Consider the following 16,881-nt stretch of genomic DNA (forward strand, 5'->3'; position numbering starts at 1 on the left):
TCCTGCAGCAGGGCATCAGGGCCCCCAGGCTCCTCAGCGCAGAACGCTCCCTGGGGTTCCAATGGTGGCAGGCCTCTGGTCCGGGTCTTGGGCTCTTCGGCTCCCATAGGTAAGGGCTGTAACAGCTCCTGGGCTGGAGCCTCTACCAAGAGCCCTTCCTCCTTGGCAATCAGCCCAGACTGAGCTATGCTGCTCCCTTTTATACTGTGATGGAGAATGCCCAGCAGGGTCGAGGGTGTGTGGCTTCTGCTGATAAAAGTGCTGCCTTAATCCCTGCCGCTCCAGTGCGGGGCCAGTCCCCCCTGTCACCAATCCATTGCCCGTCTCAGCAAAGCAGCATAAAAAAAGTAACGGATCATTTTTGCTCCATGTCCAGTACATAAAGTAGCCAGTAAGAGCACATAAGCAGGCTAATTCCTATTCCATCCCACCGTTAGCAGATATAGTCAAAAACAGAGAAAAAGGAGAAACTATAGAGAAGAAAGTAAAAGAACACTAGCAGAAGAAAGATCCCTCTGGTGACAGTTCAGCAGTATTAAGTGCCATTTCTGATACTTGCAGAGGGATTCTCTGGCTCCAGGTAAATTTAAAATGCCTGGAGAATCATGAAAATCATCCACCCCATTTATAAGTGAGTACAAAGTGACAGTGGTGACAGTATAAGTGAGTACTTTGTGACAGTGGTGATGCTTCTCAGGCACCCTGGGCTGTGAGCCACCTTGTCACCACTTGCCTCTGTTCGCAGGGGCATCTTGCCTGTACTAGCTGGAGGTTAAGTCCCTTCCACAGCTAACCCATCAGTCACTCAAGCACTCTCCTCTGGCTTGCAGGTTGGCAACAGATGCACCTAGCCCCTGAATTATGGTTGCAGATACAAGCTTTATTGTGGCATTTCCTCACTTGAGTTGACTTTGCAACTTAATAACGTTGTTCTCATGTAGTTTTTGTGTGATATGTATTAGTATTGAATTAGTATTGGTATTGCCTGGGGACAAATCACACAGGACCAGATTCTGCTACCTTTAATAGCACCTTAGTCTTCAAGAATCCCAAGCAGACATAATAGGACTGTGTGTGGAATAAAGTTCTATTCAGTGAGTAAAGGGATTAGATTTGGCTCACGGGCAATCTGAACATCATATTGGCATATACATTGCCAGAAAAACTCACTCTACCCTCCAAACCCCTGAACTTTCTCAACAGCAGAGTCCACATATGAAATTAATATTGACTAATTCATTTTTAACTTTGCATCTTCTGCATATGCTGCCACAGAGGTCAGGATCAGATGGGGAAACATATCCCCCTAAGTATTGCTGGTGGTTCTTTATTTTTAAAGCAGCTTTTACTTATAGAAGAGCACTGGCAATAGCACCTCTGGCTGCAAACCTGTCATATCTGATAAGCAAAGCAAGGCTGGTCTTGCTTAGTGTTTGGATGGGAGCTATGGTACTGCAGGAAGTGGTGCTGATGATTTAATACATGGCATTTGCCTTGCTGACTCACTGTGTTGCTGTAGGCATTGTGCTGCTGGAGGTTCTGTCTCCCAGATGAAATGTACAACTTCTTATTAAAAATCCCATGACACTTTTGTAAAAGTAAGAACGACTTCATGAGGATGCTGGAATCTCCTGAGCAGAGTTCATAGAATCATAGAATATCAGGATTGGAAGGGACCTCTGGAGGTCATCTACTCCAATCCCCTGCTCAAAGCAGGACCAATCCCCAACTAAATCATCCCAGCCAGGGCTTTGTCAATCCTGACCTTAAAAACTTCTAAGGAAGGAGATTCTACCACTTCCCTAGGTAAAGCATTCCAGTGCTTCACCACCCCCTAGCAAAAAAGTTTTTCCTAATATCCAACCTAAACCTCCCCCACTCCAACTTGAGACCATTACTCCTCGTTCTGTCATCTGCTACCACTGAGAACAGTCTAGATCCATCTTCTTTGAAACCCCCTTTCAGGTAGTTGAAAGCAGCTATCAAATCCCCCCTCATTCTTCTTTTCCACAGACTAAACAATCCCAGTTCCCTCAGCCTCTCCTCATAAGTCATGTGTTCCAGTCCCCTAATCATTTTTGTTGCCCTCTGCTGGATGCTCTCCAATTTTTTCACATCCTTCTTGTAGTGTGGGGCCCAAAACTGGACACAGTACTCCAGATGAGGCTTCACCAATGTCAAATAGAGGGGAACAATCACGTCCCTCGATCTGCTGGCAATGCCCCTACTTATACAGCCTAAAATGCCATTGGCCTTCTTGGCAACAGGGGCACACTGTTGACTCATATCCAGCTTCTCGTCCACTGTAACTCCTAGGTCCTTTTCTGCAGAACTGCTGCCTAGCCATTGGGTCCCTAATCTGTAGCAGTGCATGGGATTCTTCCATCCTAAATGCAGGACTCTGCACTTGTCCTTGTTGAACCTCATCAGATTTCTTTTGGCCCAATCCTCTAATTTGTCTAGGTCCCTCTGTATCCTATCCCTACCCTCCAGCGTATCTACCTCTCCCCCCAGTATACTGTCATCTGCAAACTTGCTGAGGGTGCAATCCACACCATCCTCCAGATCATTTATGAAGATATTGAACAAAACTGGGCCCAGGACCGACCCTTGGGGCACTCCGCATGATAGCGGCTGCCAACTAGACATGGAGCCATTGATCACTACCCATTGAGCCTGACAATCTAGCCAGCTTTCTATCCACTTTATAATCCATTAATCCAGCCCATACTTCTTTAACTTACTGACAAGAATACTGTGGGAGACCATGTCAAAAGCTTTGCTAAAGTCAAGGAATAACATGTCCACTGCTTTTCCCTCATCCACAGAGCCACTTATCTTGTCTGGTCACCTCCTCCCCTTGCTGTGTTGCCCAGTGCAGTAGTCTGGGAGCTGACCTTGTTCGTGAAGACAGAGGCAAAAAAAGCATTGAGTACATTAGCTTTTTCCACATCCTCTGTCACTAGGTTGCCTCCCTAATTCATTAAGGGGCCCACACTTTCTTTGACTTTCTTCTTGTTGCTAACAAACCTGAAGAAACCCTTCTTGTTACTCTTAACATCTCTTGCTAGCTGCAACTCCAAGTCTGATTTGGCCTTCCTGATTTACTTGCAGTAACAGGGCCTTAAGCAGGTTTCATCTTGTCTATTAACTCATGGGACAAAGTTTTTGCTTTAAAATGACTATCCATACAGATACTTATATAATCCCATCTCCATAATATCGGAACAGCTATTCTGACATACTCTCAGACCCAGTTCAGTAACAGCTCTTCATAATCGTGCACACTTCATACATTTTGTGTTAGTATTCTTCGTGACTGAAGATGACACTGACAATAGTATTACATCTTGTGAGTACAAATGTGGCTAAATAATCCAACATGCAAGTGGCAGTCCTTTCTGCACTGAGTGCATATGTAGCTCAATATTGAGAAGGGATTACAGTCTATGCCTGCTCAATCTGCTGCTGTTTACAAAAACTTCCTCGTGGCTGGACTTTACTAAAACTAGACAAGCCATTTACAACACACACTTTGCTTCTCTACAAAAGAAAAGGGACACTAAACTTTCTAAACTACTACATGCCACAAGGGGCCACAGCAATGGTTCCCTCAACCCCACCCAGCAATATTGTTAACCTATCCAACTATACTCTCAGCCCAGCAGAAGCAGCTGTCCTATCTCGGGGTCTCTCCTTCTGCCCCTCCACCCCCACCTACATGATACAGTTCTGTGGTGACCTAGAATCCTATTTTCCACGTCTCCGACTCAAGGAATATTTCCAACATAACTCTGAACAACATACTAATCCACAGAGACCTCCCTACCAACACTACAAAAAGAAGGATTCTAGGTGGACTCCTCCTGAAGGTCGAAACAGCAGACTGGACTTCTACATAGAGTGCTTCCGCCGACGTGCACGGGCTGAAATTGTGGAAAAGCAGCATCACTTGCCCCATAACCTCAGCCGTGCAGAACACAATACCATCCACAGCCTCAGAAACAACTCTGACACCATAATCAAAAAGGCTGACAAAGGAGGTGCTCTTGTCATCATGAATAGGTCAGAATATGAACAAGAGGCTGCTCAGCAGCTCGCCAACACCACTTTCTACAAGCCATTACCCTCTGATCCCACTGAGAGTTACCAAAAGAAACTGCAGCATTTGCTCAAGAAACTCCCTGAAAAAGCACAAGATCAAATCTGCACAGACACACCCCTGGAACTCCGACCTGGGATATTCTATCTACTACCCAAGATCCATAAACCTGGAAATCCTGGGCGCCCCATCATCTCAGGCATTGGCACCCTGACAGCAGGATTGTCTGGCTATGTAGACTCCTTCCTCAGGCCCTACGCTACCAGCACTCCCAGCTACCTTCAAGACACCACTGACTTTCTGAGGAAACTACAATCCATCAGTTATCTTCCTGATAACACCATCCTGGCCACTATGGATGTAGAAGCCCTCTACACCAACATTCCACACAAAGATGGACTACAAGCCGTCAAGAACACTATCCCCGATAATGTCACGGCTAACCTGGTGGCTGAACATCACCATAGCTTGTTTGTTTGTGACTTTGTCCTTACCCATAACTATTTTACATTTGGGGACAATGTATACCTTCAGATCAGCGGCACTGCTATGGGTACCCGCATGGCCCCACAGTATGCCAACATTTTTATGGCTGACTTAGAACAACGCTTCCTCAGCTCTCGTCCCCTAAAGCCCCTACTCTACTTGCGCTATATTGATGACATCTTCATCATCTGGACCCATGGAAAAGGAGCCCTTGAGGAATTCCACCATGATTTCAACAATTTCCATCCCACCATCAACCTCAGCCTGGTCCAGTCCACACAAGAGATCCACTTCCTGGACACTACAGTGCTAATAAACGATGGTCACATAAACACCACCCTATACCGGAAACCTACTGACCACTATTCCTACCTACATGCCTCCAGCTTTCACCCTGACCACACCACACGATCCATCGTTTACAGCCAAGCTCTGCGATACAACCACATTTGCTCCAACCCCTCAGACAGAGACAAACACCTACAAGATCTCTATCAAGCATTCTTACAACTACAATACCCACCTGCCGAAGTGAAGAAACAGATTGATAGAGCCAGAAGAGTTCCCAGAAGTCACCTACTACAGAACAGGCCTAACAAAGAAAATAACAGAACGCCACTAGCCGTAACCTTCAGCCCCCAACTAAAACTCCTCCAACGCATTATTAAGGATCTACAACCTATCCTGAAGGATGACCCAACACTCTCACAAATCTTGGGAGACAGGCCAGTCCTTGCCTACAGACAGCCCCCCAAACTGAAGCAAATACTCACCAGCAACCACATACCACACAACAGAACCACTAACCCAGGAACCTATCCTTGCAACAAAGCCCGTTGCCAACTGTGCCCACATATCTATTCAGGGGACACCATCACAGGGCCTAATAACATCAGCCACACTATCAGAGGCTCGTTCACCTGCACATCCACCAATGTGATATATGCCATCATGTGCCAGCAATGCCCCTCTGCCATGTACATTGGTCAGACTGGACAGTCTCTACGTAAAAGAATAAATGGACACAAATCAGATGTCAAGAATTATAACATTCATAAACCAGTCGGAGAACACTTCAATTTCTCTGGTCACGCGATTACAGACATGAAAGTTGTGATATTATAACAAAAAAATTTCAAATCCAGACTCCAGCGAGAAACTGTTGAATTGGAATTCATTTGCAAATTGGATACAATTAACTTAGGCTTGAATAGAGACTGGGAGTGGCTAAGTCATTATGCAAGGTAACCTATTTCCCCTTGTTTTTTCCTACCCGCCCCCCTCCTCAGACATTCTTGTTAAACCCTGGATTTGTGCTGGAAATGGCCCACCTTGATTATCATACACATTGTAAGGAGAGTGGTCACTTTAGATAAGCTATTACCGGCAGGAGAGTGTGTTTGTGTGTGTGTGGGGGGGGGGGTGTGAGAAAACCTGGATTTGTGCTGGAAATGGCCCAACTTGATTATCATACACATTGTAAGGAGAGTGATCACTTTAGATAAGCTATTACCAGCAGGAGAGTGGGGTTGGGGGGAGGTATTTTTTCATCCTGCTTTGTGTGTATAAAAATATCTTCTACACTTTCCACAGAATGCATCCGATGAAGTGAGCTGTAGCTCACGAAAGCTTATGCTCAAATAAATTGGTTAGTCTCTAAGGTGCCACAGGTACTCCTTTTCTTTTTGCGAATACAGACTAACACGGCTGTTACTCTGAAACTCAGCCTCTGTGCTTCAAGATCCATATGGTGGTTAATCTCAACTGAGTATCCCCATCACTGACTGCTGCTTGGTAGGATGATCTACATATATCTGAAGACTCCCAGCTGTCGACATGAATGTTGCTCTTTTTCAAGTTATTCTTCAATGCATCCTTGAAGTGTTTCTTCTGGTCATCTTGGATTCAGTTGTCCATTTTCAGTTCGCCATACAGCAACTTATTTGGCATTTTACTCATTCATCCTCAACACCAGCATAACTGTGATGTGCTAAGCATGGCTTCAATCCTTGTGGACCGACTACATTCCAGAACCTCATTATTGGTAACTTTATCCTGCCATTTGAAGCAGAGTGTGGCACGCAGATGTCATAAATGGAACGTATCTAGAAGCTTGATGCAATGTCTTTCACCCACACTACAAATTGGACAGCACAACCGCTTTATAGATGTTTAGCTTGGTATTAAGCTTGAAGCTTAATACCATGTTGCTGCCAGACTCTGTCTTATAGTTTGCCAAATGATGAACTGGCTTTGTTGCTACAACTTGTCAGTTCCTTGTCTATAGCAGCGTTATTCAACCATTTGCTGCCAAGATAGCAGAAGTCAGTAACAGCTTTCAGTGTTGCTGATGGTGACTTTTGGTTTCATGTAGGTATTCCCTGATACAGGTTGACACAACTTCTGTCTTTTTCATATTGATTGTCAGCTTGTACCTTTCTGCAGGCTTTGCCAATCTATCCGTAATCAATTCTATCTCTTCTGTAGTATGTGCCTCTAGAGCACAATTATCAGCATACAATAGCCCATGAACAATTGCCTCAAAGACTTTTGTGGAAGATTGCAGCCTGTTCAGGTTGAATAATCTTGCAGAGGAACTATGAGTCGATGAATATCCTGATACTCACATTAAGCTCTCTTTTAACATCATCGATTATTGCTACATAGAAGAGATTGAACAGGATTGGACCAATTATGCAGCCCTTTTTGATACCATTAGTGACAAGAAATGGGTCAGACAGAATATCTCTGCACAGACTTCTCTGAGCTTTCTGTCATGAAATAGCCTCAGAATGTTAGTGAATTTTTCTGGACAACCAAACTTACATAATGATTGCAAAAGTGCAGGTCTACTGATGGTGTTGAATGCTTTAGCCAAGTTGATGAAGACAGTGTAAAAGTCCTGTTGCTGTTCTCTGTATTTCTCCTGCATCTGACAAACTACAAATATCATGTCTGCCATTCCTTGCATTGGTGTGAAACTGCATTGAGACTCCAATAGCACACAATTAGTGATGCTGCGTAGCAGACAATCAAAGACTACTTTGGTGGTGGAGAGTAACAAGATACTGCAATAGTTGCCACAGTTGGACTTTTCACCTTTCCTGTTGTATATGGTAACAAAGATATCTTTGAAGTCATGTAGTATATCTTCAGTTCTCCATATATCGAGAAAGAGTCCAGACATTCTCCTTAACAAGGTCTCTCCTCCATACTTGAATATTTTTGCAGGAATGCCACGAGATCTTCAGTTTCATGAAGAGTTGCCAACTCACAATTTACATTAGCACTAGTAGTCAATCCTGCAAAGTCAGACAGAGCTACGGTGATGTTGTTGCAGAGCTGTGCTTGTGTAGCTTCATCTTGTAATCGCTTTACGTTGAGCCATCTGATTAGTTTAGATGATGACTTGCGATGCACTGGTTGTATTACCAGTAAGAATTTGGAACGCATCATGCAATGGACTGTCCAGCAGCCTGTTCCACGCATGGCTGTAGTGAATTGTACATCCTGTAAAATTCACCCCAGAACAATGATGTAGTCAATAAGATGGCATTGTTTGGATCTTAGGCGCAACCATGTTGTGGTTTTTTTGGTCTGGTAGGTGGAAAAAGTTTTAATGACTGCTAATTGCTGCTTGTTGCACTCACTGAGTAACAGAGTTCCATTGCTATTCTCTTACCCAGTCCCTTGCTGTCCAATGGGTGTACTGCCCAGTTACCACATTACTTACAACCCTTGCATTAAAGTTTCCCATGATCAATTTATCTGATGCTGCTGTAGATGTTATGAGTTTGTCTAAATCACCATAGAACGTTTCTTTCTTATTGTCTGCATTTGTCATGGTGGGAGTGTAAGTGCTGAGGGTGGTAGTGTACTACCCGTGTTTCAATGGCAATCACAGAAACATAAGACGATTACTTATGCCATCAGGTAGACTTTCAAGCTTGGCAGCAATGGAGTTGTTAATGGCAAAGCCAACACCTGATTGTCATGGCTGTGTGGATGGGCAGCCTCAGCAGAAGAATGGGTACTCTGCAACAATCTCTGCAAGTTACTCTTCATCGGTGAGTCTGGTTTCACTCAGTGTGACAATGTCAACACTATACCTGACCAGTTCTCTTGCAACAAGTTCTGTGCCTCTTTCAGGCTCGCTATTGTGATTATGAGTTTGCTCATTTTCTGACCGCACACCTTTTCTAGCCTCATATGGGATAAGCAGAGTAATCATGAATAGAGTTGCTCAGATGCCCAAGATGTTGCCGAATGATTCTGCTACTTCTAGGCACAACACCAAGTCACCAGCCCATGACGGCTGCCTGCATATAGATCTGTGACTATGACCACCAGCGTCACCACACCTGTCACTTCACCCCTCACTTATCACTGTAGGACTTTCGTCTATCCTCAGAACTCATACACAAGAAGTGGTAATGGCTTGCGTGGCACCATCCACACACTCTCACCTATTCTCTTGAACTCCAATGGCACGCACTCCCAAGACAACTGGCAGGGGGTAGGGTGCAGTCTGTGGCCATGGATATGGAATCATTCCATGTGCCCTCTATAGTAGTGGATAACTCCTATGCCTGCACCTGCTTGTTACACTGTTTGAGTGTAGCTCTCCACCATAGAGATCGTTGAGGCCTTCACCATCAATCCAGTAGCTGGGAGCATGGGTTAATGAATGTCAGCACGTATTCCACACTCTGGTGGGCCTGCTCATTACACCGGTAGTGCCCCATGTTGCTGCCTGGGCAAGCGATGGCCTAGTTACCGGGTCTTCCTGGTGGAGAGGCTGTTTACCAGCAGGGAGGACTTATGCATTTGACCTCCTTTTCACCATACGAGGCTAGCAGGTGGCCAGTGATGATAGCAGTACAATCACTACATTGGTCACCAGCATAGACCTGTGACGTGGCACTAACTGATTTTGTACATATGCAGCAGGGGTAATGACACTTGGTCCTATTAGAAATCTGTATTCCTCTCAGATCAAACCTGCTTCTGCTCTCACTAAAGTCTTTGGGAATTTTCCCTTTGATTTCAGAGCAAGACAGAGGCCAGTGAAGAAAAATGAAATAAAAGAAAGTACTAAAATGTACAAGCAAGTAATACTAACACTCCTGAAATAAATGCTTTGGGTCCAATTATGCTCTCGTTGACCTTGAAGAGAGCAGAAGTAGGCCTTTGGTGGTACGGTACACACACTATCATCCTTTCTTTATACATGTAGAAAACAGATGTATTTGAGAACTTATTTAAGGATTTTTAGAAGAACTAGTGCCTCTCTTGGAATATATTCAAGAACATCCTTAAACTCTGCAAAAGAAACAAAAAGGACCTGTATCAGGATTGTTTTTATGAACAGTGATTGAATAATCTTCCTCCAGAAATACAATCAACTTGATGCTCATTCTTTACATACGCCCATTCTTCCAGTAACTCCTATCAGATAATCTCTGCTTAAGCACTCCCACACTCTTGACAGACAGAACAGTGTACAAATATACCAGTATTCCACACCATTTATAGGGGTGTTTTTTGCAAGCACTATTTTTTAAGTTGAATTTTGTTGTGTTTTCTTCAAACAATGAATGATGATGAGAATACAGTGTAAATCACTTGGGTGGTCTAAACAGAAATTGTGATGGCTTAAAAATATGGTATCCTTTTATTTTCTTTAAAACATCCTGTGCATAGTAGAGCTGTTTCTTTCCTTTCTGCTACATGGAGTTTTGTATTAGTGCCCTGTTTGTAAATGTTATTGTATTTTTTCTTCTCAATAAAAAGTTGTTTTTTAAATGGAAGAAATAACTTACAGGGCAAGGTGGCAAACCATGGTGTTGATCCTGCAGTGAGCTCCATGAGAGTGTATTTCTGGCCCTGGCAGAGCCCCACTGACTTGCCTGTGTAGAATTCATTGCAGGATCAGGATCTCTGTTTTGTATATATATCAGTTACAGCGGTGCAGCTCTCTGAGAGAATATTTACAAGTGATGTAGAATTAAAAAATCCAGTTTGAGTGGCCTTTTCCTGGTTTCAGCCGCAGGGTTTTAGGGAGGGAGAGAGTCAGCTTTAAAACATTTGGATAGACAGCTTGGCACTTGGATGTTTCTCTGAACTGAATCGCCATACCTTTTGAGGTCTTTCTCATCATCACATAAAGATACCAGGATGGATCACAGGCCAGGATACTATTCTGTATGCCCAGGCCGCAGAGAACATATCTCCAATATGGCCTGACCATGACCTCCTGCAGTTTGACATTGGGGCACATCTTTTATGTAAAAAGAAAAGGAGTACTTGTGGCACCTTAGAGACTAACCAATTTATTTGAGCATGAGCTTTCGTGAGCTACAGCTCACGAAAGTTCCACGGTATGCATCCGATGAAGTGAGCTGTAGCTCACGAAAGCTCAGTGAGCTGTAGCTCACGAAAGCTCATGCTCAAATAAATTGGTTAGTCTCTAAGGTGCCACAAGTACTCCTTTTCTTTTTGTGAATACAGACTAACACGGCTGCTACTCTGAAATCTTTTATGTAAGGATGAGGTATTTTTAATGGCCTTCTCTCAGGTAGTAATGTAACTGGAGCATTTCCATGGGACTCTGTGAGAGACAATAGATATGTTTACCATTTTACAACAATCAGCTGGCCTCAGCCATAGTATAGTGGCAGCCTCTTCTGTGATATCCTCTGATTTACAGATCAAAGTCAAGTCACCTTGATTTACAGATGATGTGAGAGGGGAGATGTCTAGAACGCCAGTGATGAAAATGTTGGGTTGAAACTGACAGATTGTGTAAAACATTTTTTACACTATTAAATCATAGGATACCAGGGCTGAAAGGGACCTCATCTAGTCCAACCCCCTGCTCAAAGCAGGACCAATCCCCAACTTTTTTTTCTTTTGGTCCAGATCCCTAAATGGCCCCCTCAAGGATTGAACTCACAACCATAGGTTTAACAGACAAATGCTCAAACCACTGAGCTATCACTCCCTCTGTGCCTATGTAGGAGGCAAATACAAAGTTCTTTGCCTCCAACATAGCATCCACAGAACCTCAGTCAGTATAGAGATTTGTTTTGTTTGGCAAATAGCTTAGTTAGTCCAGGCTGTTTCCACTTGGTGTCTGATTGGAGTTCCTCCTGCTGTGAGGAAATCTCTTGTTATCTTGTAGAGAAAATCATTCAGATTCTAACAGGCCCATGTTTCTCTTTGTTCATCTTGACATTTTGTTTAAAATTATGCCTGTCAGGGCATGGGGGACAAGTACTACATAATCTCTATAGAAATTTTGCCCACTGATGCTCTCCAAAGTACTGGATTTGTTGGGGAAATTTCATGCCACAAGATGTGCTCTGGATTCTGGATCTTCGTGGCCAGTAAAGGCCAAAGGGGTATAGGTGCTGGGCCCAGTGCTAATGGAGTCTGTCAATGTCTCCCTTAAAGAGTAGGCTCACTGTCTTCTCTTAAGGAATCATTATTACGATTTTGTTCAAGAAATCATGTTAGTGTTGACAATCTGATTTTCATCCTGTATCTAATCTTTCCTCAGTGGCTGAGATTATTGAAAAGGTTGTGGTGAAATAGCTCTTATGGTATCTACAGGCCTCACAATTCCTTGATCCTTGTGAATTTGGGAACCAACTGGGTACAGCACAAAGTCTGCATTGTGGTTATTAGCTGATGATCTCTTCCTGGGAATGGCTGAAGATGACGTCTGGGCTGATATTACATGTCAGCTGCCTCTGACACTGTTGATCATAAGGTGCTGTAGACATGTCTCACTGGAAATGCATGAAGCTGCTCTTGAGTGACTTTGTTCTGTTCACAGAAAGATCCAAGATTGCTCGTCTTCCCCAAAGGTACTCGGGTGGAGTTCTACAAGGTTCCAGCTGCTTGCTCCTCCTATTCTGCACGTTCAGGGGCTCTTAGAAGGGTTTGTGAGGCAACATGGGTTGCAGTGTTCATCCAGTGAAAATTACAGGTCATTTAACAGGCAAGTGAAGAGGATAGAGAGGTGATCTGCAGCTGGAAAAAGGCTGACTGAGGGATAATTGTACTAAGACAGTCAAAAATACAGACCATTTAACAGAACCCTAGACATCCTGGTCTTGTCTTCCCCTGTCAAATATGGACACCCTAGATAATTTTTTGCCAGTAGTGACACCCCAGTGGAGATATTTAAATGTTAACAGGCCTCTATTGCGCTTTGTTTTTTCTTCATATTTTGTTTAAAATGGTGACCTATGCAACTTGATCAGGGAGATAAAACCTGAAATGCACAAGTAGTAGGACTGGAAGGTTTACAACATGTTTCTGTCAATCTGTGAGGTGCTAATTTCAAATACTTTTGCATATGTAGGTCCTAGAATATAACTGGTGAAGTACTAGCTCCATACCGTACTAAACAAACAAACATGTATGTAGGATATTTGGTTTCTGTGGCTCTGTATTTCATGGGGCCCTTATCACATACTTAGTGTTAGCTTCATTAATCTACCTTTGGCTGAACAGGCTTAATTACTGTCTCGAATAAACAACTTTCAAATGAAAAACTAATAAATATCCTTCAAATTCCTCAGGCCTCCAAATAAAGAATCTTAAACAGACATAATTATTGGGGTTTAGAAATGATCATTCCTATCTACAAACACTCACCATGACCAGCTGTTAAAATTAAGACAGGAGAGCCTACAGGTAAATAAGGTCTTAGACCCCAGTCCTGTAAAATATACATACATTTACTCGCCTATGTAAGTGTTTGGAAGGATTGGGATCTTAGTTAATGACCAAGTTTTGATTTTCTTTGTACAGCTATTTTTTTTTTAAACAGGAAAATGTGCATTGGTGAACTTTATAAGGCAAGGAGGAAGAACTTTATCATGATATAATCCACTTCCTTACACAAACTAGGCCATATTAAACTGCACATGGTATATATGACCCACATGTTTTAACAAGTTGGTTCTAATGGTGTAAGCCAACAGACACCAGCAGTTCTGATCCAAACTGCCACCAGTCCTTCAAGTCTAACAATCCATACAATTAAATTTTAATACTGTAAATAAACATTCTTTTAAAAGATGCCCTTCAAAGGCTTTTGTAAGGTATCCCTTTTGTCCGGATAGTTCTGAGCTTCCTATCTCTTGACTTTTAGGTTTATCCCTGATTTCAATATTATAGGATTAAAAAATAAAATATCCCACAACACTAGCTGCACTGTATTGATTGTAAAGTTGAATCCAGAGTTAGATAAAATTGCAGTGTTAGAGGGAAAGTGCGATTCGTGTCCAAAATGAATGTACCGTTTTACTATGATAGGGAAGTATTTTTCTTTTTAATCTCCCCCAGAGTTAGCAGCTGCGTCAGGATTTCCCTCTTTCCACCATGCTATCCATAATTGTGGGGCTCTTTATTTACTTAAAGGGAACCCCACTCACAGAGATTTCAGAGTAGCAGTCCTGTTAGTGTGTATTCGCAAAAAGAAAAGGAGGACTTGTGGCACCTTAGAGACTAACATATTTATTTGAGCATAAGCTTCCCTGAGCTACAGCTCACTTCATCGGGGCCACATTCTGATGTCTTCGTTCAAGCTGACTTTAGGGGGCTCACTGATGTAACAAGGTGAGCTCCCAGATCCCTCTGCGCAGGGCGTGAATTCACACCTGTTTTATTGACAGTTTTCTGATTACCCTAATCTGCCCACGAGCCTCCCCCTTGAAAACATTCCTCCGAGCACCAAACGTGCCTGCATTGCTGCTGCCGGGGGGAGGTAGAAGGGGTAGCTGCCGCCCAAGCCCCTCTGCTGCCCCTGCCAGGAGTTTTTTTTTTTTTTGCAGCAGGAGGAGCAGGAAGCTGCCCGGGTAAATCACATGACAGAGCCGCCGCCGCTGCTCCTGGGCTTAGTTCAGCGCTCCTCGCACTGGGAGGGGGAACCTGCTGCCGCTGCAGCCCGCGCTCCGCAGCCGCTCGCTCGGCCCCGCTGGTGAATTTCCCGGCCGCTCGCTCCATGCCGCTCCCCCGCTGCGGAAGTGCCGCGGGGGCAGCCTGAGGCGCAGCGCCCCGGCTCCCCGCGCTGGAAGGTGCTGCGGGGGCGGCCGGCCGGCGGGAGTAACATGCTCACTCGGGTGAAGTCTGCCGTGGCCAATTTCATGGGAGGCATCATGGCTGGCGGCTCGGGCTCGGAGCACGGCGGCGGCGGCTCGGACCTGCCCCTGCGCTTCCCCTACGGGAGACCCGAGTTCCTGGGGCTGTCTGCGGACGAGGTGGAGTGCTCCGCCGACCACATCGCCCGGCCCATCCTCATCCTCAACACGGAGACCAAGCGCCTGCCCTGGACCACGGGATACGCCGAGTGAGTACAGCAGCCTCCCCTCCCCGGCCCGGCTCCCCGGGGCCATGCCCCGGCCCCGCTTCTCCCAGCCCGGGCAGGGGGTGTCCCCTGGAGGGGGGCGGCGGCGCTCCGGGGAGGTGTGTGGGGCAGTGGAGCACCCACGCTCATAGGATCCGGGCACATCAAGGGTAATGCGCATCAGCCCCTCGCTGCTCCTTCCCCCTTCTCTCCCCGTGCCATGGGGGGAGGGATAGCTCAGTGATTTGAGCATTGCCCTGCGAAACCCAGGATTGTGAGTTCAAACTTTGAGGGAGCCATTTAGGGATCTGGGGCAAAAATTGGGGATTGGCCCTGCTTTGAGCAGGGGGTTGGACTAGATGACCTCCTTAGGTCCCTTCCAACCCTGATCTTCTATGATGATTCTATGGGGCTAGGGCCCCTGGGGGCCGGCAGTGTCTCTTGTCACATGCTCCCTCCATCTAGCCGGGATGTTTTCTGCCCCTGCTAGGGGTGGGTGGTGCATATGTTGAGTTGAGTGGGTCTCTTTCTTGGAGCCTCTCCCAGGGCAGGCTGCTTTCTCCCTTCCTGAAGTGATCCCCTTGTTTTGCAAAATAACGTTGTTCTGCTTTTCTCTCTGGGCTGCCCCTTAGGCCCCGGGGGAAGGAATTCTTACAGACGTTTAATAACAGAATTTTGGCTAATCCAAAATTGGTGCATAAGCATGTTTGGGTGAGAGGATTATGTTAGGTGGCTAACTCTGTTTGTGTTGCTGGAGAGGATGGGGAACTAGGATTTAACACATCCCTTCCCAGGCCTGTGCAGCGCAGAGCGCAACACCAGTGTTTGTCATTGATTGCTCCCATTCTAAAAAATTTCCATCCTCCTTGTACACGTTGGCTCTGGGGGCTGGGCTAGGAAGGTGGAATGAAGGAGACTACAGTAGTTCTCTGGTGCTCTTGCACCCCAGCTCATCTCCTGTATCTCAGACTCCACTGCTACCACAACTGATGTTTACCGCTGTACTACATACTTAATTTTCCTCAGTAAAAGGATTAAAATGATAAACTGCTCTGCTAAATCCCGGTGATAATTGCTGGTGACTGGATGTATTATGAATGCCCAGATAGAGGGGACTTGAAGAAAGTGAGACTTTTGTACTCTTTGAAAATGACTTTATTAGCACTGGGCTGGGGTTGGGGGGGGGGGGAATAAATCAGTTGAGCAGCTTTATGTGTTTATTGCTGACTTGAATGAAAATATGCACTGACACTAAACTTGATTTAGGTAGTCTGTGGAGAAGCTTATTAACAAGGAATGGTGAAGGGACACAGTCTTGGGCAGCTTCCTTTAGAGCTAGCTGCGTTCAAATACATTTCGTGCTGGCCTAATGTCCTCTCTCTGATGTACTGAAGATCCAAGCCTTCCCATTGCAAATATTGTATTGAAGATCCATGTTTAAGAGGGACTTGAGGATCCCAGGCTCTGAACGAATGGAAAGGAAACATATTGTGAAGTTATAGACAAGCTGAGAAATGAATAGTTCTGGCCACTCACTGCAGTGCCCATAGTTTGTTGCCTTGAGTCATATCATTGCTGTTTATTTTGGAAGGAATTGTGTCTCTGGTCAGTTACCAGTTCCAGTCTTAAGCACAATCAAGGCAAGTGACCTCTTAGGGCCAGTTATTCAAGAGCAGAACACAAAGTGCAGAGCTTGCTTGGATGCGAGGCCCCATCCCACTGTTTAACAAGGGAACCAGTTACAGAGACTTATGTACATGATTATGATCCTGTTGAATTAGTATTAGTTTTACCATTTGCTTTAATGGGAGCAGGATTGAGGTCTGGAGATTACACACTGTAAGGCCAACCAGGCAATAGCAATGCATAAATTACAGCTCCTACAAACAATCCAAGGGTTGGGAGAGAAATCTCTTCCTTTCTGTGAGACTGT

The 16,881-nt window shown here is 44.8% G+C and overlaps 1 protein-coding gene across 2 annotated transcripts in view; it reads left to right on the top strand.

The window, feature by feature from the left end:
- Positions 1 to 14,456: 14,456 nt before the first annotated feature.
- Positions 14,457 to 16,881, top strand: part of PPM1H (protein phosphatase, Mg2+/Mn2+ dependent 1H) — a 221,094-nt gene continuing 218,669 nt past the window's right edge. For both annotated transcript variants that reach the window (XR_012666478.1, XM_048835931.2), the window contains exon 1: positions 14,457 to 14,951. Coding sequence is in view for 1 of the 2 variants with exons in the window: in XM_048835931.2 (XP_048691888.1) it covers positions 14,713 to 14,951 (239 nt within the window). In the remaining variant the exon portion in view is untranslated. The remainder of the gene's footprint in view (positions 14,952 to 16,881) is intronic.

Source organism: Caretta caretta, chromosome 1 (assembly GCF_965140235.1).
Source record: "Caretta caretta isolate rCarCar2 chromosome 1, rCarCar1.hap1, whole genome shotgun sequence".
Lineage (NCBI taxonomy): Eukaryota > Metazoa > Chordata > Testudines > Cheloniidae > Caretta > Caretta caretta.